Source organism: Phoxinus phoxinus (assembly GCF_949152265.1).
Source record: "Phoxinus phoxinus genome assembly, chromosome: 15".
Lineage (NCBI taxonomy): Eukaryota > Metazoa > Chordata > Actinopteri > Cypriniformes > Leuciscidae > Phoxinus > Phoxinus phoxinus.
In genome coordinates this window covers 4,389,038-4,416,335 of record NC_136890.1, presented here as the reverse complement: position 1 = coordinate 4,416,335, position 27,298 = coordinate 4,389,038, and the positions used below count along the sequence as shown (strand labels likewise).

At 38.6% G+C, this 27,298-nt stretch overlaps 1 protein-coding gene across 2 annotated transcripts; it reads left to right on the top strand.

Annotated features, from left to right (window-relative positions):
• The first annotated feature begins 211 nt into the window (after positions 1-211).
• Positions 212-27,005, top strand: klhl22 (kelch-like family member 22). Of its 2 annotated transcripts, none has more exons than XM_079637529.1 (7): positions 212-418; positions 965-1,244; positions 2,358-2,835; positions 9,511-9,920; positions 17,224-17,416; positions 19,895-20,128; positions 23,541-27,005. In XM_079637529.1, the coding sequence occupies exons 2-7, from the start codon at positions 1,036-1,038 to the stop codon at positions 23,880-23,882; spliced, it is 1,866 nt and encodes a 621-aa protein (XP_079493655.1). In that variant the 5' UTR covers positions 212-418; positions 965-1,035; the 3' UTR covers positions 23,883-27,005. The 2 variants fall into 2 exon arrangements, with proteins under 2 accessions (XP_079493655.1, XP_079493656.1); XM_079637530.1 differs by having other exon boundaries at positions 2,132-2,835.
• Positions 27,006-27,298: the final 293 nt, after the last annotated feature.

Genomic DNA, 27,298 nt, shown 5'->3' with positions numbered 1-27,298 from the left:
TATATGTACATATATATGAACATACATATATATATATATATATATATATATATATATATATATATATATATATATATATATATATATGTGTGTGTGTGTGTGTGTGTGTGTGTGTGTGTGTGTATGTGTGTGTGTGTGTGTGTGTGTGTATTGCTGATGAGCGTTAAACACGTGATCACAGTCTGTGAAAAGGGTCCAGTGCTTTTCATTTGACAGTCACTGCTGATGTCATTTGTTTTGCTCTGTACCGGAAGTGCTGCTGTGACCTCACAGGGAAACTCAGTCAGCTGGGCGATCAGAAAACAAACAAACTGAAGCGTCCTCATCATAGTCATAATCATAATCATCATCCTCATCATCGAGTTTTTGTCTGTCATACGACAGCAACAGGCTTCTTTGAAACATCCGATCGTTTCCGGTAAGTGCAACGACAGCTGAAGTGTTGCAGATCTCTCACAAACTCAACATTTGCTGTACTGTAAGTTTATATAACGATCACACACTGCTGTCAGCTGAATAAAGCACATCCAGCCTTTGATCACATCATTTTTGTTATCGTAATGTTGTGTTTAGTGGCTCTTGCTGCGAATAGGAATACACACAGGCCACTCTTTACAGCTAAATGATGGTAACATTTTGAAAATAAAAATGTTAAAGTTAAAAGTAAAGGGTGTCAACCTGAAGCCAATATTCCCCTTAAGATGCTTTGTATTTTTTGGATTATGTATTCTCATTTGAATGAAAATCTTGTTTCTTGTTTCTCTGGTTATGCAGCGAGACAGACAGGTCTTTGTTTACTGTAAATGACTGAGAGTGTGTCTTCTTCCTATTTACATGGTGGTGTCATAACATTACATTTACCTTCTATTCCATAGTAATTAATAACAACAATGGATGACATACACAGGATGAGGGTCAAGTTGTATGTGTATTCACTCATTTCTCTCCCTGTTCTCTCCTTTAGCCGCAGTGTGGAACTGCACTCAAACATGTGAGCACTGAGCAGGTTCACTTTGTTTGCATTTTTGTGTCAAGATGGCTGATGATTTGGTCTCCTGTACGGCCCGCTCCGCTCAACCCTGTGCAAAGCAGAAATACCGCAGTAATGGCCATTCTCAGGGGCTGCTGGACGGGCTCCTGACGCTGCGGCAAGGGGGCATTCTGTTCGACGTGGTGCTCCTGGTGGAGGGAAGACCCATCCAGGCCCACCGTATTCTTCTCGCGGCCTCCTGCGACTATTTCAGGTATTTATGACACTCCCTTAAAAATTATGACATTTTTTAAGGTTATGCTCACCACAGCTGCAAATGTAACTTATTGCTGTGATCAAAGCTGCATTTTCAGCATCATTACTCCAGTCTTCAGTGTCACATGATCCTTCAGAATCAGAAATCATTCAAATATGATGATTTTCTGCTCAAGAAACATTTCTCATTATTATCAATCTTGAAAACAGTAGTGCTGCTTCATATTTTTGCGGAAACCGTGATGATACATTATTTTTTTCAGGATTCTGTGATGAATAATAAGGCCAAAAGAAGAAGCATTGTTTCATTTTCATTTTCAAAAGCATTTTTAATATTCATTTAGCAGTGTGGCAAATACTAAAGTATTTCAATTAATATTAGATTATAAAACTACATGTCTAATAATTATACAATAATTGGGGGAATTTGTTTTTTAATCCTATTACACCAATCACATAAACGACCAAAAATACATACTGAGAAATGCACATCAATTAAGTTACTAATCATGTCAGCGATCAACAGCCACTATGTGACATCATTTATGTATATTTATATATTTGTGTGGGTCAATGATACAAAAATATCCATGATAAAGGAGAAATTAAAAGAATTCCAGAATTCAGATGTTATTATAGAAGAGATGTATTTAAGTCATATGTATGAAATGCATTTTGAATAAATTAATTAAGTTAATACTATTAATGGTTTATTACTTCGTTAATTATTTTGTATATTTAAAGATTATTGTAAAGCTGCCATGTTCTTGTGAAAAAACTGATTAGCTGAACGTAATCCTCTTTATTGTTCGACTCTCAGTTGTGTATCTAACACAGACACATGTTTTCTTAAGTTATATTTTTGGGCTTTTTCGCTTTATTTAGATAGGACAGTATGAGGACAGACAGGAAATCATGGGAGAGGAGAGAAGGAAATTGGACCGGGAAAAGACCTTGAGCTGGGATTCGAACTCGGGTCACCTGAAGTGCGACATGTCGGAGCTCTTGCCCACACGGCTGTGGCTCCGTATAGCATGCGTGCTTTTCAAAAGATTGAGCTACATGGTTATTGTTTCCCTGGACACTGTTTCATTCCTCTCTGTGTTTTTAGGGGTATGTTTGCTGGCGGTTTGCGGGAGATGCAGCAGACCGAGATCCCGGTTCATGGAGTCACACACACCGCGATGATGAAGCTGCTGGACTTCATCTACACCTCAGAGCTGGAACTGGACCTGGACTCGGTGCAAGAAGTGCTGTGCGCCGCCACTCTGCTCCAGGTGCAAGATGTGATCGGCTTCTGCTGCGACTTCTTGTTCTCCTGGCTGGATGACGACAACATCCTGGAGGTGGAGAAGCTCGCCGACATATACGGGCTGAACCAGCTCGGGGAGAAAATCCGCTCGTATCTGCTCAAGAACATCCAGACTTTCTCGCGCACGCCTGTGTATCGAAAGCTTCCTGCGGAAAAGATCTTGAGTGTCCTGTCCAGCAACGAGCTGGAGGTGAGCTCAGAGAACGAGGTGTTTGAAGCAGCCCTGCACTACCATTACACCCCTGAAGAGGTGGAGAAGGACGAGGTGTGCTTACAGGTGAGAAACTGATGGGTTAGTGATATCCAGTAGTGGACAGTAACAATCAAGGCTTGACATTAACACCCGCCAAAATAATGCGTGTATTTTAGCAGTGGCGTGTAACGCAGGCACTCCTACTAGCCACTTTGGCGGGTTGTAATATATACGTTTTTCAATGTACACGATTCATATGAACATCGATTCATATCGATATTGAAATATCTGAAACGCTTCCAATACTGATTTTCTGCAGAATAGATTCACAATACCAGCTGCTCTTTCTCTCTTTCTCATCTCTCCGACAGCGAGTTACACACAAACCCGCCTCTCCTCACTCACTGTTTTAATAAGCTCCGGATATGAATATTGCTGGAATATTGAATATTGTTACGGGCTTGAATTTTGGTGTGGGATCGTGAGTATTATGCATAATTTTACTCATTCCCACAGATTTTGAGCTCACACCCAAAGTGTGGCACATAAAACTGCCTCTCAGAACTAAAGTTAGTTATTAACTAAAGAGTTATTTTTTGCTGCTTATTTAGCTTAAACAGAATTTGTTTGAAAATAATTTCAAAATGCCGGTCTTGGCCAGTATTTACATAAACACAGTCAGTTATGTTTTAAGTGACAGTTTTACAGTTGAGAAATAAAACGCATGTGATACAACGTTTAACACCAGCAGCCATATCACCCTGTAGCCCAAGACCGGTTGCCCACTGAAGCTAAGCAGGGCTGAGTCTGGTCAGTACCTGGATGGGAGACTCCTGGGAAATCCAGGTTGCTGCTGGAAGAGGTGTTAGTGAGGCCAGCAGGGGGCGCTCACCCTGTGGTCTGTGTGGGTTCTTACACCCCAGTGTAGTGACGGGGACACTATACTGCCAAAAGAGCGCCGTCCTTCGGATGAGACGTTAAACCGAGGTCCTGACTCTCTGTGGTCATTAAATATTTTAGGAAGTCCTTCGAAAAAGAGTTGGATGTAACCCCGGCATCCTGGCCAAAATATGGCCTCCTAATCATCCCCATACACTGATTGGCTTCATCACTGTCTCCTCTCCACCAGTAAGCTGGTGTGTGGTGGGCGTTCTGGCGCAATATGGCTGCCGTCGCATCATCCAGGTGGTGCTGCACAAACGACGACTCTATTTTAGAAACGGTTTCTATTTTTTTGCGACGTCGCGCTGGAACAACAAACACAAAGTGTGGGAATGATAATCTCAGGCACTGTTTATGTGCTTTATTTAATGTTAAAAGCGTGTCATGTGACTTTGAATATCATTTAATGCTCCAGCTTTGTAGCTGTAAAAGCAACAATGGATAATTCAGATCTTGAAATGAAACAAATGGAAACAAGAACGTTCAAACGGTGAAGAAACAAATGTATTATTTGACAAAGATTGTTTAAGTAACTCAGCAGCCTATGTATTTGAATAATGTTTAAGTGGTGTAATATTTGTGAATTTGATTATCTAGCTACTTATCCATTTTCTTGCGAGTCAAGATTTCTCTCTGGTTCCGTGCACACGCCGCGAGACTCCGCCCACACGCTGTTCTGATTGGCTGTGGGTTTTGATTGATTTGTACACATCTCGCAGTCGCGTCTAGTGTGGACAGACAAAAGATCTGTCGCTGGATCTTATCGCATCGCGTCTGGTTAGGACACGTGTAACAGTGTAATGGATCTGTGCGTCAGGTCTTAAAGTGACAGCAGCCTAATATTCCTGCTGCCAAATTATGAGATAATATTAAAAATATCTATATGGTAGTTTTTCTCCATGGTATCGATGTCAAAAATGTGGCGTGAGTGGCTTGTAACTTTGGAAAGCCACTAGTCACAGCAACTGCTGAGATAAAAAGTTAATGTCAAGCTGTGGTAACAAAGTATTTCTAAGTATTTTTATTTTGGAAAACTTTTACTTCACTACATTCCAAAGCATAATATCATATACTTTTCACTCCACTACATTCCATAAAAACATATAATTTTTCGTTATTTCTAAGTGAAGAAATCGCCAGCCCCCCGAGACGCAAGAGCGATGTCCGATTCGTGAACGGGTTGATTAATCCTAATGAACCTGCTGAATTGGTTCACAAATAACACTGAACGATTCATTCGCGAATCTGACTGACCCACAGCTGTTTTTGAGTCGACACTGATTCAATTATCCGGTCAAAATGAGCCAAGGTATATCGTCCTCTGAGCTTGAATGTGCTTGTGACTGATGGTGCAAACATTTACTAATGAATTTTAGCATTGATTATTTTAAATGAAATCATATTTAGGTCACGACTGTCAGTTATTTAGTAAATCTGTTTACTAAAGAGCTGTTTAAGCTGAAAAGCATAAATGTGGACATTTGTCTGTCAATGGGTCTCATTCATGAAACATTCGTAAATATACGAGTACATATGTGAGTGATCTGCGCGTAAAGAGACCTTTCCGAAAACTCTTCTCCTGATACACAAATACTTCGTAAACATCAGATGTGATAGTGAAATGTGTGTGTGTGTTAATGAATTTCAATCAGTCGTAAATGGGACGCGCGTGCACGCTCATGCTCAATTACCATAAACCCCGCCCATTAAATCCGACTGACAACTATATATGGGCATCATATTATGACACCAAACGAAGGATTTCAACATGTCTTCTCAAAAGCGAATGAAAAAGAAAAATTTCTCATTATCAGATAATATTTTATTATCAGAAGTTCATTCAAAACGCCACATTTTATTTTCAAGCGTACATAGTGGCGTATCAGGTCCTAAAAAAAGGAAGTTTGGCAGATATTACAGATGCAGTTACTGGAGTTTCATCTGTTAATCGAACAGTCCCAGAAGTGAAGAGAAAATGGTTCGACGTGAAGCTCGACTGCAAAAAACTAATTAGTTCACTTCGAAAAAATCTAGCCCAGCCCTATTGAAAGCAATTAATTATGTGATTAAAGTGTTCCGTTTGCAGATGCTATTACTGGCTCTCAAAATAAAAGTAAAAAGAAAAACCGAATGTAGTTACTATATATCATATTTTTTTCAAAATGTTGTGTAAATATGTACCCAATTAAGGTTAATTAAAATGCAGCCTTATTAATGAGCAAAACGTTCGGATGTTAAACGCACTATTTACGCGTGGTTGGGAGCAGGTGTAGATTTATTTCGTACCAACTAACATTTGGAAAATACGAACATTTTAATGAATGCGAAAATTTACGCCAGAACCACTTTACACACGATTTACACAAAAATTAGTTCTGCTCGTGTTTCATGAATGAGACCCACTTTCTGTATTTTTAGGTGATTGTAGGTAAAATAACGCAAATTAATGCCCATGCATCTTCCCAACTGGCTTAGCAGTCTCAAATGATAATGAAAATGAACTAGTATATTTGCACAGTGTTCCACTTAAAATGTTAATACAATTTGCCCCATGTGTAAAACACTGGGCAGAGAACGTATCCTTTTAAGAGGAAAATCCTTTTGTTTGGGGGATTTATTCTCTTGACATCTGGCACTAAAAAGATAGAGGAGGCTTGTTACCCATGCAAGAAAATGGAAATATCAAAGAAAAATATAGCTGCAAGCAGCAATCACCGGGGCCAAGCGCAAGCAAGACGACAAGACATGCCAAAGTGGCTGGGAGTGTGAGACCAACTGCAGCAAGGAGCAATTGAAGACATTTAAAGATGAATTTTGGCAAAATAGTTGAAAAATCACATACATTTACTAAAAATATGAGTATCACTTTCGACCAATAGGTGGCGCAGTTACGAAACTGATGTGATGTGGTCAGAGTGAAGTGACAATGACACATACAAAGTTTGGTGTCAATATGTCAAGGCATTGCAGATATAAAGCCTGAATAGTCATTTTGGCATCATGCCTCAACTTTGCCGCTGCGGTATATGAAAACGGTTTCGTCTATCGACACGAAATCCATAACTTTTACTCGGCACGGTCTGGAGATGACACGATCCGATTTTGGTGAAAATCGGACGTTCGGTCTAGGAGGAGTTCGAAAAAGTAGGTTTTAAAAGAAAATAAAGATGGCGGACAGGAAGTTTGGCTGACTATGGCAAAATTTGTATCTATGTTTTTTAGCATAACCCAAGGAATCTATTGAGATCAGTGTCATTACTATAGGCAAATTTATTCAAAAGTTATTAGCATTTTGTGAAAATTTGTTACAACTTTTGACCAAAAGGTGGCGCTGTCTTTAAATCTGTTGAGTACTTTCAGGACATGGTGTTGATGGCACATACTGAGTTTCATAATGTTACAGCAATGCATTCGTTAAGTATAGCATTTTACATCACTAAACTGCATTGAAGTCAATGGGAATTTCATGTTTTGTTTAGTTTTAGCGCCACCAAGAGGCTCAATCCCACAGTTTTTTTTGTGTGTCCTCAGACTGAGCCCATGCATCTGTGTGTGAATTTTGGTGAAAATATCTCAATTAGATTCAACGTTATAGACATTTATGTGAAAAAACACGTCAAAAACGACTGACACGTGACTTTGATTGAATTTTACTACCCCTTACGATCAATATTTTGAGATTTGGGCATTGGCGTATAGCTATCGACCTATGTTTCCAAACTTCTGACGGTGGTTTCGTCTCGATCGGACTAGCGGTTTCGAAGATATCGCCAAATGTTTTTTAAGCGCTAAATTACAACGCTGCACAAACCATATGCCGAAACCTGGCAAGTCTGGTATCGTTGGACTCGGCAACGATTCAGGAGTCTAAGGAGATGCCTCCCGTGAGAATAAGTTGACCACACCCAAAGTTATGAGCATTTGAAAAAAAAAAATATCCACTAGGTGGCGCTGTTTCGAAACTTCTCAGGCTCCTTCAGGGCATTGTACTGATGACCCGTACCGAGTTTCGTAAAAATTCGTTCATGCGTTCAAAAAATACAGCATTTTAGCACATAATTCAAAATGGCCGACAGACAAAATGGCCGATCTGGAAAAATTGGATATCAGTCGACTCGGCATGAAGCCCTGAATCTAACGAGACCACGTTTAGGATTCTTGGACAAACCGTTCAGAAGTTATAAGCCAAAATAGCAATTTTTCATATCTCCGGACCAGTAGGTGGCGCTGCGCCGAAACGCAGCATGCAGCTTCAGGTCATGCTTGTGATGACATGTACCAAGTTTGGTCTGAATACGATAAAGCGTTGCAGAGATACAGCCTTACGTCTATTTTTGCAAGTGCTACGTACAATTTGTTTGTGCGTTTATCAAAAACGGTTAAGCGAATCAACTTGAATTCCATAACTTTTTGTCGGCACTGCCTGAAGATGATCTGGTGCAATTTTGGTGAGAATCGGACAAACCGTCTAGGACGAGTTCGCAAAAGTAGTTTTTTTGGACAATTCAATATGGCGGACATATTTTTTTGACGGAAAATGACGTCATAGAGTGCAATCGAATCGGCATGAGCTCAGGAATCAGAGGAAAAAAGAATTTTGTTGATACGCCTTACGGTTCAAAAGTTATTAGCATACAATTTCTGAAACTTTGGACAGGTGGTGGCGCTAGAGGGAATGAGTTAGAAACACCAAAATTGGTGTATTTGATGTTGGGAATGTCCTCTATCAGAATGTCAAACCAAAACAACTTTCCCGCATACGCTTCTATGGGCTGCCATAGACGCCCAGTCGGAAGAAGAAGAATAAGAACGGGAACAGATACAATAGGTGCCCGCACCTTCAGTGCTTGGCCCCTAAAAAGGACAAACAATCAGCTGTGCAAATATTACAACGATTATTTGTAATTAATGGAAAGAAGCAAAAATCGTTACCACAATTAAAACACGATTAATCATGCGGCCCTAATTTGTCGCCACATATTTACACAGATTTTCAATACAATTGACCGTTCGCAAAGACCTGCCCCCCTTAGTTACTGTCGCTATGTCCGACAAGCTACGACGCTCTCTCTCACACACACCATGTTCTCACGCAGTGAAAAACACATCGTGGAGCAGAGAGGAGACTGACAACACACTGACAGACACAGACCAGGTTACTTTTCCATTACTTTTGATATTAAACATATTAAACAAAGTCTCACCTTTCAAATTTGGTAATTTTTTTTAAAGAAATGTAAACAATAAATACCATTTTGTGGCTCTTTAATGTGTGTGACAGATTGCTGTAGAGTCTCAGATAAAGCTGCTCGTGAACCGATCATCTCTTCCTTCTATAATTTATAGCATCAAATAAACATGAATGAACATCAGAAGGAATGTTGTTTTAACCGCGGAACGGCGTCAGTACACTCCGCTTCTCAAGTTCAAATCCTCCCATTAATCTACTAACTCTCCTGACTGCTTTGTCAGACAAAATGGTGGATGGTGAAGTATGATTGGTCAGATCACCTGTCAATCAAGCTCCCTGCGAGGGGTCAATTGTATGTACTAGTATTTCTTATTAGTGTTGACTAGTCTGACTAGTGCTGGCTAGATATGGTTCATCAATCAGTACTTGTTACTTTTAATACTTAAGTACATTAAAAAACAATTGCTTTTCATACTCAAGAAAACTGAAAATGAATACTTTGTCCTATACTTTTACTGGAGTAAGATTTTAATATGATATATCTGTACTTTTACTCAAGTTTGCTACTTGAGTTAATTTCTTGTCCAGCACTGGCGATATCTTAATCAAATGAACTCCTCCTTTAGGACGCGTTGCGGATGTTGGAAGCGGTGCGGTTCTGTCTGATGGAGAAGCATGTGTTGCAGCGCTTGCACAGCCGCTTAAAACAGTGTCCGCTACGAGACTCTGTGGCCGCCGCTCTACGTTACCACAGTCAGGAGCTGTGGCAGCCGGTCATGCAAACCCCACTCACTCAGCCTCGCTGCAGCTCCCAGTGCATTCTGGGATTTGGTGGCATGTATTCGTCTAGTGCACTGGTGGACAATGAAGAGCGGTTCCAGGTGTACCACCCGTCCTGGGGCGAGTGGCGGAGTCTGGGGGCAGAACGCGCTCCTCGCATGTCCAACATGGGCATCGCGGTGCTCAATAACTTCGTGTACTTGGTTGGCGGAGACAAGAACACCAGCGGCTTCCGCGCTGAATCTCGATGCTGGCGGTAAGTGGCCCTGCCTTTTGATTGAACAGCTTATGAAAACCTTTTCACAATATTCTAATTTTGAATTTGGGGTTTTCATAAACTATAATCATCAAAATCATAACAAATAAAGGCTTGAAATATCTCACTTTGCATGTAATGAGTCTATATAATATATTAGTTTCACCTTTTAAGTTGAATTACTGAAATAAATGAACTTTTCCACCATATTCGAATTTTTCGAGTTTCACCTGTATATATATGCAGTCCTAGTTTTGGTTTCACTTTTTTGAAAGACTAATATAGACGATTAATACATGATATAGACAGTTATTTCCTTACACACAGGTGCAGAACACACATGCTAGTTGGCCTTTGGCTATTTCCACTGTTCAAACGCTGTTTTTCACCCAGACACATGCTAAGCGAGGGGACAACACAGTCCGCTTTCGTCACCGCTGACCGCTAGCTCCTCGTTGTTGGTTTGGTGTGACACGGGCTTTACAGTCAGATTGGCTTCACATTATCCAGGTTGGAGATCAGGTGTGTGACTTGTCCATTGCAGGACATTCACTTTGAACTTTAGCTACTCCCATATGGTCTTGTGTTTGGGATTATTGGATTTGTATTATATCCAAGTCAGAGGCCAATATAATCCAATAAGTGTGGATTGGATTATTGGATTTGTATATCCAAATCTGAGATCAGTATAATTGGACGAACACTCATGGTTTGAAATCAGTTTCTCAAATGAAGTCAAGTAACTTAAGAATCCAGTGAACTTAGCATAAAGAAACTGACTATTATAGTGTCCACATGATCGGTTATTTCTGCTTGCACAAGGTTAGAAACATTCTAGAAACTTTACAACAGATGGACTTCTGGTTTGCATATGATAGATGAAACGATACAGGCACTTTATGAAAGCAGTTTACAAATGCACAAGCAATTTCTCATACCAGAGCCAAATATGAGCACAATATTGCAGTGCTCGGTGCCAAAAGCTTGTGCAGAAGTAACTGAAGGAAGTCAAATAGAGAACAAGAAGAGATTTTCCTTTAAGGAAGTGCCTTTGATTGTGGTTTTAGAAAACTGCTGACAGAACTGGTATAGTCTCATTTTACCATAAAATATTTCCTCATTACTGTCATGCATTTTGACAAAATTCTAACTTGCTTTCTCAAGTATTTATTTGTGAATATTTACATCTCATCACAGTGTTATGCAGAGCTCTTGATCGGTGTTGATATTGTTAAACAAAACTATTAAAACTGTGTTTGTTAATTTACATAAAGCTATAATAAAATATAAATATTAGATGAAAAACTTAAAATAAAATAAAAAGCATTACACCCAACACTGATTACAAGTAAAGCATAATCGGATTACGTTTTTCAAGTAACTAGTAAAGTAACACCATTACTTTTAAATTTACAACAAAATACCTGAGTTACTTTTTCAAATGAGTAACCCAAGTTACTTTGTCTTGTTTTTGACTGACAGCTCTCCTGTGTCACGTACATCTTGGTATTAATAATATGCATGACGCTGGAAGTCCAAAGAGATACTTCTAATAATAATCACAGAGAATGCTTGCAGGGAAAATAACACACAATGTACACGACGACAACTAACAAAACAGAGAGTACTTACAGTTGTGGTCAGAATTATTCGCACCCCTGGTATATATGATCAAAGATGGCTGTAAAAATAAATCTGCATTGTTTATCCTTTTGATCTTTCATTAATTTTTTTTTGCAAAAATCTAATGTTTTTGTGGGGGGGAAATCATATTATATGTGTGTGTGTGGGGGGGGGGGGGGGGGGTCATATTATGAATTAAATGTTTTTCTCCAAAAGACGTTGGCCATAATTATTGGCACCCTTTTATTACATACTTTTTGCAACCTCCTTCTGCCAAGATGACAGCTCTGAGTTTTCTCCTATAATGCCTGATGAGTTTGGAGATCAGTGATCCTTCCTCCATACAGAATCTCTCCGGATCCTTCAGATTCCCAGATCCATGTTAGGATTTTCATGTCCATTTTCTATAGGGTTCAGGTCAGGGGACTGGGACGGTCATGGCAGAAGCTTTATTTTGTGCTCAGTGACACATTTTTGTGTTCATTTTGATGCTCGTTTTGGATCATCGTCCTGATGGAAGATCCAATCACGGCGCATTATAAGATTTCTAGCAGAAGCCGTCAGGTTTTGATTTTGATCTGTTTGTATCTGATAGAATCCATGATGCCATGTATCTGAACAAGATGTCCAGGACCTCCAGCAAAATAATAGACCCATAACATTAAAGGGGTGGTAAAATGCCCTTTTCACAAGATGTAAAATAAATCTCTGATGTCCCCAGAGTGTGTGTGTGAAGTTTTAGCACAAAATACCCCTTGTGTTGAGAGAAATCGCGAGTAAGTGCAGAGGCGTTGTGTGTGCGCTGTGTGAACATGACGGGTATTGTAGTTCTAGACTACATGTGAGCAGGCATTTACTCATCTCACTTGCACAAAAACAGATACAGTAGGCTATTCCTCAAACAATGAATATTAAAGGACAAGTTCGGTATTTTACACTTAAAGCTTGGGTAGGTAATCCTGTTCAGAAAAAAATTTTTTATACTGGGTGAAATGGTCCTTCCATTCTGATAGTAGTCAATACATTATGTGTTCATAAAAAGGAATGAAAAAAATCTGACCTCTGTAGCAGCTGTAGGACAGTAAAAACTCTGACCAATCACTGCCATTCGGTGCGAATGTAAAGAACCAATCAGATGCCTTCATGTCTCGTGCCCGAGCACCACTGCGTGCACAGCAGTGATGCGTGGGTCAATGTATAAACAACCCGCACCCGACCGACGTTTTCAACTAACCCGCCTGCAACTCGGACCGCAAAAAAAAAGAAAGAAAATATTGTACCCGACCCGCGTTTTTTAAAGTAGCGAGTAAATGCTCATCGCGTCATGGGCCGTAGACGGAGGAACTAGGGGTGCGCATTTTTCTGAATGCTGTATATAGCCTAGTGTTTTGTAATAAAGGCTTAATTTATTCATTTATTTCGTTTCATTTTCTTAACAATTAAGATGCTGCATGTGTTTATCCAGTCTAACCGAAGTGTGCGTCTCTCCCCGGACTTCCCAACAAAAACCCCGCCCCCTCTCAGCAAATACATAAAACTGACATTACTGAGCTATATGCGTTTAAAAGTAGCCTATTAAAATGGCACAATGGCATTGCTCAGTTCAACGCGTTGGGAAATCGGGCATTTTGTCCCGCGTCAGCTTTTATTCAAAAGTTAATAACGCGCTCAACATTCAAAAGGTAAATAAGGATTTCCCACTGTCATCTCTGATGACTGAGCTCGTGCGTCATCCTCGCGCATTCAGCCAATAAAGTGTAGACCTATGTATTTCATAGAACATTGTGTCTAGTACTATATACATTACACAGGTTTAATTGGCATCTTTATTTCAAACGACCCGACCGACCGCGACCCGAATATCATTACAAATATTTTTGGATGACTCGTAACCGCGGGTAACCGCAGGCACCCGCTCATTTTGGATCAACCCGCGCATCACTGGTAGGTACATGCAGCTGACTCCAAATGTGGATGCGCGTTCATGTTTGTGGGGGGGGGGGCGTAGCTTTGGACGGATCACTGACAGGAGGGGGCGGAGCTTAGAAGAGGTGCCACTTTCAAATCTGGCTAGCTCTCCAACATTACCGACCCTAGCTTTAAAGCCCTGTTTACAGATCGTATCTGATGAAATAGAACGGTTAAGATTAAAGTTTGGACACATGCTGCTGTCCCGAGAATTTTAGGTTTAAAATCCCCCCCCCTCCCCCCCCAATGGTTGTCTATGTGCACTGGAAGATTCCTTCCTAAAAACACATTAAACTTTTGTTTACAAAGACGTGAAACTCACCGAGTGGCATCTTAAAAAGATGCATTCCAACAGGTTTTATCGTAGTTTTTGTCCAACTCCATTGACTTGTATTGAATGTGCTGTGTGAGGTACGGTATAACTCCGCCGCCGCTTCTTCTGCTTCTTCTGTGTATTCAATGCAATGCCAGCGGTTTGCTTGCAATTGGCAAAGGTGCATTATCGCCACCAACTGGGCTGGAGTGTCTATTATTCAAGCTCTCAACGGAAGAATCACGGGTGTGACGCGTTTGGCAAAATTGGTCCACAAAAGCGAAATAAACCTAAAATTCTCGGGACAGCAGCATGTGTCCAAATTTTAATCTTAACCGTTCTATTTCATCAGATACGATATGTAAACAGGGCTTTAAGTGTAAAATACCGAACTTGTCCTTTAACAGTGAAATGCAAATTCTATCTGCAAATATTATGCAAACCTGCAATATTTGAATGTTAAATAACACACATATACTTTATGTATTTAATCTCACTTTATTAACCAATTTTATTTGCTGCTGACCTCCAATAATCCAGTTCAACCATACGAATAAGCAAAAATGACTTAAATTAAACATTACTTTTGTGTTTAATTTTTGTTTTTTATTGCTGAAGAGTGTTGAACTTTCTTCTGCAATCCAGAATGGCAGTACAGCTGAAAGTTTGTTTGAGCGGCGCCCTCTACTGTACAGGCGTGAACTTACATTTCCTTCAGCCTGAGGCTTGTTCACTTCACTTTTGGTGTGAAAGGGGCCTTTACATTTGCCAAAAGTAGAACTTTTTTGTTATTAAAAGCCGAACAAGCAAGCCCAGCCCAGGTGAGAAGTCATGCAAAAGTAACGTAACTTTTCATTACTCTTTTATGCACTTTTCATAAAAAAGTGCTGCAATTAGTTACTTTTTTAGGCAGTAACACAATATTGTGACACATTTCTTTTAAAAGTAACTTTCTCCAACACTGCTCTTGTATCCAAATACTTGTGGTTTGCATTTTTTTATTGTATCTCACAGAATGCCCTTGAGTATAATTTTCAAAGATTTACTATCTTAATAATAATCCCTTAACTGAAGGTTTCTTAAAATGTTGTGGATATTTTAATAATTCACATGCAGATAAAATTGTTTTGGTAGTTGTGACCTTAGTAGTTTTTATTAATCTACAAATGTAACAGTAGAATAGAAACTAAATGCTAATACAGGCAGTATAAATAAATTAAATAGATAATACTTTTAAAAATGGATAAAATGTAATTAGATTTACACTGCTTTTGAATTATATAGTTTATAACTGTATAGTTTTATTTAACTCATGTCGTATCACAGCAACACTTTAAATAAAGAAATATACTAGAACATAGCTATGCCAAAACTGTTGACTGAACGGATATGTTGCTTGTGTTATAAACAACGGTCCGTTCATGAACTCCTGAATGTCAGCTAGATCGAGACAGAGCAGCATTTCTCAATAAGGTCCTTTGTTTTAAACAGAGAGATTCCCAGTGGATATTATTATTCCATTTGTCCCGTATTAATTTAGCACAGACAGCCGAAAAATAATTTTTTTGAAGTGATGCTTCAAAAGAAATGATTCTAGTAATGAAGCATGAAATAATAATGGGGAAAAAACTTCTTTTTAACCCCTTAAGCGGCACCAATAGACATGAAAATGCACATTCCGAACTTAAATGGTTGTAATTCAATAATGCTTTGGAACATAGATGTAATATTGGTCTTGTTTTAAAGAAGACATTTGGCAGATTGTTTTAGAAGTGAAATAAGTTAAGAAAGTTAAACAGAAAAAAAGTTATAGAAGTTTGAGTTTATGAAAATGTACAATGTTAAAAATTTTATTATTCATATTTTATATAAAATATATATTTTCAAAACCTGGTGGACTCTAAAAAAAAAAAAAAAATGAAAGCCAAAAATCTGAAAAAGTTTTCAAATGTAAGGTTGATATTTAAAAAAAATAAGCGTTCAGTGAGATTTAGTTTGGGCGCAGTACCACACTTCTCCACTAGTGGACATTCCTGCCCATATAAGGGCGCCTCCATTTCCATATGTTGTTTGAGGGATCTGAACCATTATTTTTACAATTTTCATACAATTTATGAAGTAGACATCCTATTCAGAAGTAGTGTTGGAAGTTTGGCAGATTTAGAAATGAATTCAACCTCTAAGAAACACAAAAGATCCCGTATGTGCATTATAGCTCGCTGCCACATCACTAATGCTGAATTTATTATTTTTTTCTTTATATTCAAAACATTTTCAGACCTTTTTTTCTAAAAGAATTGAATGGATGCTATTTGAACTCTTGGCATGAAAACAAACAGAGGTTTCTACCATTCTTTCATGATTTTTCATGTTCATCACTATTTCAAAATAAAGGTCTGAACACGCCTTAGGAGTATGAAAATATTCTTGTTGCAAATTGATAAATTACGGCTCCTTTGTCATGTATTTTGAAAATTAGAACCAACTATGTAAACTAGAGATTGTAAGCTTTCAAATGATAGCTTGTCAAGTTATAGTTCAAATGATCAACTTCAAGATAGATTCAAGCTTGTTCAAATGATAGTTTGTCAAGATTAGTTTAGGTTTAGTATAGGATATTACTGTTTTAAATATGTAATGGCTGTGGGTATATAAGCCAATATAAGGGGTTAATAATACATAGCTAATATATATATATATATATATAAACATTTAATATAACATGAACAAATTATATATATTACATACTACATTTGATAATTTTCAAATTATGATTGTATAAGTAAGGGATAATGCACATCCAGCCGGTTGTTATCTCAGAATAAACCCAGACAGGGCGATGAGGACTTGATCAGATTCTGAGACAACAACCGGCTGGATGTGCATTATCCCGCTTATTACACGGCTACTTGCCACATAAGTAAATAATTAGACACAAAATATTGATCTGAGTTCAAATATTTTATTATTTATCAAATAAATTATTACGGAGATAAGATGTATTGATTTCAGATTAAACTGTTTTAAAATTTGTATCTCATAATCCAACTGTGACAAAACAATAGTCACAAAATGGCGTTTGTATGAAACAAGAGAGAGCGAGTCCATGATACTGGATGGCATAATTAAATAACTATACACAAAATATTGATTTGACTGAGTTTTAATATTTTATTAGCTCACCAAAATGCTAAACTTCCACGAAAAGAAAAAAAGTTCCTAGCAAGCGTATAGCGCCGCTGACTTCAGTGACCCGGATGAGCCGGTGTTTTGTTGAGTCAGCGGTTGTTATCTGAGAACAACACACCGCTCGATGGCGTGATTGACCAATCAGAATCAAGTATTCCACAGAGCCGTGTAATAACAGCATTTAACTTATTCCGTTGTCTTCTCATCAAGGTACGATCCCCGCCACAACAGCTGGTGTGCTATCGAGCCTTTACGGCAGCCGCATGCAGATCATTGCATCTGTGTGGTTGATAAATATATCTACACCATCGGAGGACGAGACTACACCACTGAACTGGACTGTGTGGAGCGCTACAACCCACAAACCAACACCTGGGAATATGTGGCGCCGCTGAAGCGAGAGGTGAGAAAATGGCATCCATTGTTGCTGATGTCGGATATCTGTAGATATGCTAACATTAAAAATATTACTATTACAGTCTCTCATACAGTATAATTGAGCAGTGCATTAGTTCAGGCAGGTCACATGATCAAGGCTGATTCATGGCATTTACAAATGCAAATCAGATGCTTCAAATATTTCTTTCCTATTAATACAACATTCACTCAAAAAATTTATTTTGGCCTCTTGTTAAATTTAATTAATTAAAATAAGCAAAAGTAACACGATTGTTTAATATTTTGTCACAACTTAATTTAATTGTGTTCAATCAACCTAATATATTTAAAACGGAAGTTTACTTAATTAATTTGTGTGAAAACTATATGAATCATTTTTGTTGACATCTAACTGGGCGGTGGATCTGTAGTTCCCAGCATGCTTTGCAAGGGAATGCATACATTTAGGGATTAAAGTGTTATTTTATGTGTTTTTCAGTAAATGGAAATATTTTTGTTAGTTAATGTTCGTGTTTAATGTTCAGTTATGTTAGAAACTTAGAGGACTTTCTGTAATGTTTTTGAATTGTGTGGTTACCATTATGCAGAAGAGTGGCGGCTGTGTTTAGGGTGTGGGGACTCAGTACACTTTATTTGCATTAAACCTCACTCGCAGAACTCCACAAGTAATATTTAATATTACTCTGCAAAAAGTGGTAGAATACTAGTAGCATCTAGCTTTAGAAGTGATTGTAGAGTCTAATTAGCTACAATTATAATGTTGGACAAAAACTAACCTGACTAAAATTAATTTAGTCAATCCTGCTAGATAAAGTTAAGTTCATACAACAAGATTTCAAGAAAAGAATTTCAAACAAATTAGATTTTATTGAAAAAATGTAATTCAATTTCATGGAAATTTTCTTTAAATTAATTAAGGTCGTTCAACAGCTTATTTTTGTGAGTGTTGTACACAATTGTTCCTGAAACGTGAACTGTTGTGTGCTTAAACTGTACAGTACACAACCAGTCAAACTTTGGAATAATTAAGATTTTTTTTATATTTTTGAAAGAAGTCTCTATGCTCGGCAAGGCTACATTTATTTGATCAAAAATACAGTAAAAAACAGTAATATTATAAATAGGCTGTTATACTACATTACACTACTTTACATTGCCTCTATTATGCTATTTTAAAGGTTTGTTTTGGAGTCTCCTAAAAGAGGTTTACATGCATCCAAGGTCAAAAAACACTTTAATTTTCTCATAATATACGTTGCAGCATCAGCTCTATTCTCACAGTGTCTGAATCAGTTCAATAAAGGATTCAGTCTCTCTAAACTCCTCCTTTCCGAGAGTTGCTCTGCTCTGATTGGTCAGATGGTCCAGTCTGTTGTGATTGGTCGAACGCTTACAGTGTGTTTCGTAAACCAAACGCCCATTACCAATTTCAGCTCTGGATCTTCCTCAGCACTTGATGCACAGTGATACGAACCGTTACGATGGAGTCGCTTTTACGGTTTCAAATCAACTAGTGTCTGAGGGTCAAAGTAGATGTTGTTCACGAGCAGCCAATGAACACCATAGCCTGGCATTATGCAAATTTGTTACAAACCTACGTAAGTTCATGCAGAACGTAAGACTGGAATTACTCACGACAGAAGCGCTTCTTACTTTTGGGAGATGATAACCCCATTTCTCCTGCACTTTGATCTTTAAAACTTTTACATTCACAAACCGCTATAATACAAACTGCATGACAGGTCAAATCCGAAAAAAAGCATAATAGGGACACTTTAAGGGTCATGTGACACTGCAGACTGGTATAATGCCTGCTAAAAATTGATCTTACTCATCACAGGAATATATTACATTTGAAAATATATTCAAATAGAAAACAGTTGTAATAATATTTCACAATTTTACTGTATTCTTGAGCCTTGATGATCATATTGTAACACTTTCGCTCTTACAGTTATGCTGGGGTGCCAGGCAGATATATATTCTGTCAAAATTTCCTTATTTTTAGTTAGGGTCTTAAGTCAAGTCAAGAAGGATAGTGAACACAGGACACATGTACTCAATAATTCAATAAATGTACTCAATAAAGAAACGGCACACAACCTGAACCTATTTGTTCTCCCCGCCATCACTCTTTTCAGCTTAGCGAATGCGTACGTCATCTTGCATCCGGTATTCCCAAATCGGACCGACAAAGACGCCATCTTTGTTGTGGCACTCATTTACCATACATTGCGTCTTTCAAATATATCCCGTTCCTCAGAATATGAACTATTATTATATAGACAAAAGCACTCTATAAATCACATTTATTTCATGCTTATTAAAAGATTAAAGTGCATTGTCACAATATGAGACTTCTTTCTTTTTTTTTTTGTACATAATTATTCCAAATAAATTAGCTACATAACAAACTGCAACTACAAAAATGTGACATGAGTTTATGAACTTTCAGCTTAATGCCGATGACCTCTGTCTGCAGGTTTATGCCCACACCGGGGCAGTGATTGATGGGAAGATCTACATAGCATGTGGCCGGCGGGGAATGGCTTATCTAAAGGAGACGTACTGTTACGATCCCAGCGGGAATCACTGGAGTGTGTGTGCCGAGGGCCCGGTGGAGCGCGCGTGGCACGGCATGGCAGCTCTCAAGGGCCGCGCTTACGTCATCGGTGGCAGCAACGACGGCTGCGGTTACAGACGAGACGTCCTCAAGGTACTGAACTTCTCAAACACCTGCCCTGCTTCTGCACAGTCTACAATGACTTCAAACTGTCTAAATTATAGAGAAAGCAAGACTCCAAAACTTAGTGAGCTCCCAACCACTATAAGGCGTCATAGACTTTCCTCTTGATGTGATTGCTGTTCCAAAAGTGTGTGTCAAGGTAAGTAAGTCTTTTAATATGAAAGATAATTTGACTATTTATGACTATTAAAGCAAAAGTTAGTTAAAAAGTAAAATATCATAGCCTGGTTAACACCAGATCCTTCTCAGTTGTAACTGTGGGTCTGGGGAAGGTTCATTCACAGCCCATTTCCAAAGGGGCGTCACCAACGGACGTCACTCAAATGCCTCTGGGCGCAATTGGATAGACCTAAAACCAATCAGAGCGATCGTCATCGTGTAAAGCCCGCATCAACGCTTGTGATTGGTGCCTCGATTTGGGAAAATTGGAAATGGGCTTGAATGGGCTCTTGGCCAGACGGACTAGCAGAGCAAATCTCAAATTTGCCAGAAGTTCGTCAGGGTTTTCCCAGGCTAAAAATATCATGTTGTGCGACTCAAAAACACAAGATTAAGATTTGTACACTTACATGTCTTCAAGATTGTATTACTTTTACATGCTACACCATATGGCATTGAAGTCCAAGTCATTCAATAGAAACGTTTCTTGATTTTCTAAAACAAATGAAATCAAGAATACCAAGAGTACATTCCAAAACAAAGTAGATTTTTAATCTCAGACAGTCTTTGACCTTAGACCTCTTCATTGACACACACATATATATATATATATATATATATGGGCTGTCAACGTTAACCTGTTAAAGCATGCAATTAATTCAAGAGTTTATGAAGTGACAAGAATACTGCGCCTACAATGTAAACCGTGCAGGAGAATGACAGGGAAGAGAAGAAATTGTTGAATTAAGTCATTATTTATGTCTGAGCTTGCTTAATCAGGCCATAAAGAGAGTATTAACTAAAACCATTTTTATTATCCAAATGTGTCATTAAAAATGTTTTTAAAAAAACATATAGACACTGGTTCATGGGTTCATAGAGATCATCAGCGCCCCCTAGCAGTAAACCATTGAAATTTCGAAACGCCTTGTTAACTGAAACCATGTGACTTGGGCAGTTTGATACGCGCTCCGAATCATTTGTTTTGAACAAGCAAAGGTTTTTGCTCTTAAAAACATGAGACGCGCATAATAGTACTCAACCGCAGAGCCGCTGATGAATGGACAAGAAGGCTGTGTCTCGAGTGCGACACGGTGAAAAAGCTGTGAGACACGGCGCAATAGTCAAAGACGATCATCTAGCTAATTTTTAAATAGAAAAACTATTAAAAAGCTTCCTCTAAACAGAACAGCGCTGAGTAATCACTAGGTAGGGTACCGAGCTCTTTACTTTTTAAGGGCACCGGCTGAATTATGTCGGTACTACCGAATACCCATTCACATTAAATCAATCTGTGCAAAATCTCGGTCCCTTGAGAACACATCTGGGCGCGAGAGACTATTACTATATAGTACTATATAGGACTATACCAATCCTGCATGATTTGCGTGTCTCTGTGTCAATGAGTGGATTTTAGATATCTCAATTTAATAATAATAATAATACTAACACTAATAATAATAAATGATTAAAAAAAATATTTTCGAAGGAATAATCACACTTTTTCTTCTATGTTGTAATTTTAACAGTATAAAGCTCTGTTGTGCTGTATGTTGTTTGACAAAAAAAAGTTAAATTTCATATAAAAGATCAATTAAATTAATGTTTGATGTCTTCATTTGATTACTAGAAAATTCACAACAAAACATTTCATAGATTTTTTATTTATTATTATTACTAAAATGGTTGTTTTTATTAATATTCAAGCATCACAAACAATGGCAGACAGCGACCAGCTCTGGCATAATGTCAATAACACTTCTATAAATGACTAATAGTTTCTTTACAGTTATTGAGGGTGCTTTCACATCTGTAGTTCAGTTCATTTGGTCCGGACCAAGGGAGAAAAATTATACTTTGTGGCATTTTTCAGGCGTTTTGGTTCCTTTTCACACCACACAGATTGCTCTGGTCCGAATCAGTTGATGAAACGAACCAAAATGCAGTCACGTGACCACATCCACATCACTAGCTGGCCAGATGTGTCTTGAACGTATAAATGCACTTTGATTGTCAGAATTAACGTGCTGGAAAAATCCAACAGAACTCCCAGAAGTAAACAAAGAGGAGGAAAATCCGACAGACAACCCGCTGCTTTTAACTATGGAGAGACTGCGTGGCTGATTGTATCCCTGGTCATAGTTTATTATATAGTTTGTCTAACAATAACATTTGAGAATGAAGCGAGGATGCGGCTTGAAAATAATGTTTTATGCACTGCACGCGGCGAGTCACTTCAGGAGGAGGCGACGTGTGCATTAATGTTGCTAAACAGTGACATAATGCACAGCGCGGCTGACTACGGCAGCTGGTTTAGTCCAAAAATGCGCAGTTTTTTGGCAGTTGGGTCTGTCCGAGGTCGGATCACGTTCTCACCACAAATTAACCGTTCGAGAGTTCGTTTGAAAGCGCACCGAGACCACCTTAAAAACTGCTGGATGGAAATTCCAGACTCAAAAAAAGTTTATCGATAAGAAAACATGCGCATAGACTACGATGGAAACACATTTTTCGGATAAATTCCTTAAAGGAACACACCACTTTTTTTGGAAATAGGCTCATTTTCCATCTCCCCTAGAGTTAAACAGTTTTACCGTTTTTGAATCCATTCAGACGATCTCCGGGTCTGGCGGTAGCACTTTTAGCATAGCTTAGCATAGATCATTGAATCTGATTAGACCGTTAGCATCTCTCTCAAAAAAATGACCAAAGAGTTTCGATATTTTTCCTATTTAAAATTTGACTCTTCTGTAGTTACATCGTGTACTAAGACCGACAGAAAATGAAAAGTTGCGATTTTCTAGGAACTATACTCTCATTCCTGCGTAATAATCAAGGAACTGCTGCCGTACTCAGCAGGCAGGTGTGAAAGCCCCCTGAGGTAAACATGCCTAAAGTACCGAAAAAAGGTACCGTTGGGTACCGGCACCGAATTTCAGGTACTGGTACCGGTTAAAATGAGAATGGTACCCAACCCTAGTAATCACGTGATCTCCATAAGAATTTTGATTGGCCCAAAGCATTTTTACATGTTCATACCGGTAATCTTCATTCTGCGTTCACACAGATCACTTTACTGGTAATGTTACAACTTCCCTTACTGGTAAATTGCCAGAACCAATTTTCCGGTATTTTTGATAAGGCCCTGTTCACACATGATCTCTTACCAGTAAAGACAGTATGTGTGAAAGGGGCTCTTGACAGGTCTTGTCTGTGTGTATAGGTGGCGTGCTACAACCCAACAGCAGATGTGTGGTCTGTGGTGAGCCCGCTGCCGGCCGGTCACGGAGAGCCAGGGATGGCCGTCCTCGATGGGAGCATCTACATCATGGGCGGAAGGTCACATGATAAAGGCAGTCGGATGAAGTACGTTCACATTTACAACGCAGAGGAGGACCGATGGGAGAGCGGGACTGCCCTCGAGGACCGTGTATCCGGGATTTCAGCATGTGTCTTGCTTTTGCCACAAGCAGCCATGGCCCAGGCGCGCAGCTGGGAGCAAAGGGCTAAAGCATCATGGGAAGAGGTAGACTGGGACGACTCGGACAACTCAAGCGAGGACTGATGGTATTAGCGTTGCTCAGGTAGGCTGCGAAGTTGCAAAGTGAGGGAATCGTGTGCTTTATTAAATGGACGAGTCGTACAAAACCAAGTCAAGTTTTTGGGGTGTTATGATCCGATTTTTTAGATTGAACAGTATGTGTAACCCATCAATGTGGAGTTGGTGAAGTCACGTTTGTTGCCTGTCCAGTAACTCAAGATTTCTGGGTTAGATAATCTCCGAATCCAAGTCTTTCCTGGTTGTGGGTTCATTTTACTGACTCTTTTAGGTTGTTTTTTTCTTTCTGTTTTATGTCCAGAACTATGGGGAACTGTTGGGGATGCTAACAATGTACGTGCACTTTACAAATACAGATGATTTGATTTGGTTTATAATAATGGTGCCTTTATTTTTCTGATGTGTTGTCCAATGCCTTTTGTATTAATAGATTTGAATTAAGTGCAATAAGATTAAGATTAAAGGAAATGAATGCTCCAGTGCAGGGGTCGGCAACCTTACCATTGATGGAGTAAACATTAGCTATGTTTCCATTCGTTTGTTTTCATCCGCATTTTAGGATATTTCTACATTTTAGTTTATCCGATAAGAAAACATGCGCATAAACTACGATGGAAACACATTTTTCGGATAAATTCCTAAAGGAACACTTCACTTTTTTTGGAAATTCATTTAATTCAAAAATGCTCATTTTCCAACTCCCCTAGAGTTAAACAGTTTTACCGTTTTTGAATCCATTCAGCTGATCTCCTGGTCTGGCGGTAGCACTTTTAGCGTAGCTTAGCATAGATCATTGAATCTCTATATTTTCAGTTTCTATATTTTTTCCTATTTAAAACTTGACTCTTCTGTAGTTACATTGTGTACTAAGACCGACAGAAAATGAAAAGTTCAGATTTTCTAGGCCAATATGACTAGGAACTATACTCTCATTCCTGCGTAATAATCCAGGAACTGTTGCCGTACCAGCAGCGCAATGATATTACACACTTAGTTCCGGTCACGTTGAAAGTTACCGAGCTGGGGACTATTTTCAGGCGCTGTGTAATATCATTGCGCTGCTGGTGCGGCAACAATTCCTTGATTATTACGCAGGAATGAGAGGATAGTTCCTAGTCATATTGGCCTAGAAAATTGCAACTTTTAATTTTCTGTCGATCTTAGTTCACGATGTAACCACAGAAGAGTCAAGTTTTAAATAGAAAAAATATCGAAACTCTTTGGTCATGTTTTTGAGAGAGATGCTAACGGTCTAATCAGAGTCAATGATCTATGCTAAGCTATGCTAAAAGTGCTACCGCCAGGCCCGGAGATCGGCTGAATGGATTCGAAAACGGTAAATCTGTTTAACTCTAGGGGAGTTGGAAAATGAGCCTATTTCCCAAAAAAGTGGAGTGTTCTTTTAACTGCGTGATGGGACGGCACACCTGTCCTGGACAAACCAGCGGACCGATCTCGTCACACAGCGTCTGAAATACTGTTTTGGTTGTTCTGAAATGCCTGAGCAAAGGTCTGTCGTCAAACTGGTTCGGTATAATTATCTTCCAGAACTTTCTGACACGACTGTGTTCCCAAACCGCAGCATCCTCTTCCGAAAGCAATATAGATGACACGATTATTGCACTTCGTCTGCTGCAAGCCATTTATTATAAACGAAAATGATTATATACAGTGGCTTCTCCTACTTAGTGATATTTAGCGCCAGTTTATTAGGAAGTGATGATTTTGTTCTGGACTCACTGGATGGAAACGGTGCTAGATTCGCAACTTTGGATGGAAACCGCTACTGGCACAAGAGTGGAAGTGGACGATGAGGAATATTATATGATTGTAATTTTAACTTGTTGTTTATGTTAGTATGGTTAGGGTACATCTCTATTTCACAAAACATATACTCTTTCACCACCAGATTTTTTTTTTTTAAAGTTGCCAGCCACCACCAGCGTTCACAAAATTTTCATGGCCCCCCGAATATTTTTGTGTATGAATATCTGAACATGCAGTATATAAAAACAGAAATAACAGACCCTTTGCTTTTAAACAATTTTTTTTTTAAATCTTAATGCATTTTTTTTATTATCAACACTTTAATGTGGGTAAGTTTCATAAAGAAGCAACAATCTGAACAAAAAGCTGAGAAAATAACATTTTGGTCAAAGACTGCAACCAGATGGGATTCAGAACGATGATCATGGAGTAGATCGAGTCCATCAACACCCCAAACATAGAAACTTCTGTTAATGGGCGGGGAAAGAGTTAAAAGCCACAAAGGCAACATTATGAGCAACAAACTCAAGCCCAAATATTCATATTATACTGATTTCTGAAGGATCATGTGACACTGTAGACTGGAGTGATGATGCTGAAAATTCAGCTTTGATCACAGGAATAAAGGACCGTTTAAAATGTGATTTCTCAATATTACTCTTGGAGAGCAGAAGAGACTTCTAAACGTATGAATGGTTGTGTAGATATAAATGGAGAAGTAAATATGTCATAGTGGTTTCTAATATAAATATAAAATGCCCTTCATGTCAGAAAGGTTGCCGACTTCTTCCCTAATGAATGCTGAATTACTGTTGGGTCACTCCAAAGAGAAACAATAGAAATGGTAAAAGTTAGGTTGGGGTTATGGGCTAGTCTAACGTGAACTGTTATTCAAGTGTTCCTCTGCTGTCTTTTGCAATGTAAAAAGCGATTCTGTTCTGTTCAGAATTCCTGTTAATATTATGCACTGATATAAAACGCACTGCTTCTTATACGGTTTGCTTTGTTTTATATATTTTCCATCTTCAGTATATCATACGTATCGCCTCTTTAAACCGTCGACTCTAAATTTCCAACTGTTGACTTAAAATTGATCTGAAAATCAGTGATTTCTTATTTTTAATAAATGATTTGTGGAATATTTTTTTTGCACCAAATATCCCTTATATATGACATAAAATGATATAAATATACATTCACTCTACCTTACAATACTTTATTTTGTAAATAGGTATTGGGATTGCTGCATTTGCTAAGACTAACTGTATTTCTTCTAATATTTTGTAAATGCATTTCACGGTTTAACTGCATTATTTCCAGCTTGCAATGTTCATGAATTGACAATAAAGAGCAAAGGATTGTACTGTAGTTGTTTGGATGGCTTTAAGGTTTCGCTGAGTAAATGTGAGCGTGTTTAAAGCAGGAGAGAGGGGATATTTCCTCTCATTGATGTGAGATTGATCGAGTGACAGATGCAGGAGCGCACGAGGGTCTTTTAACGGCCTCCACTGCATTAGCACATGCTTCTCTTTTTAAAGTTACCCAGAGGAGCTCTTTTAGAGCCTCACTTAAATGAGGTTTACGGGTTTTTACACCTTGTATTTTTATGCTCTCTGTCTGTCCTGCACACTCCTCTCATGCGCTCACTTCACTTG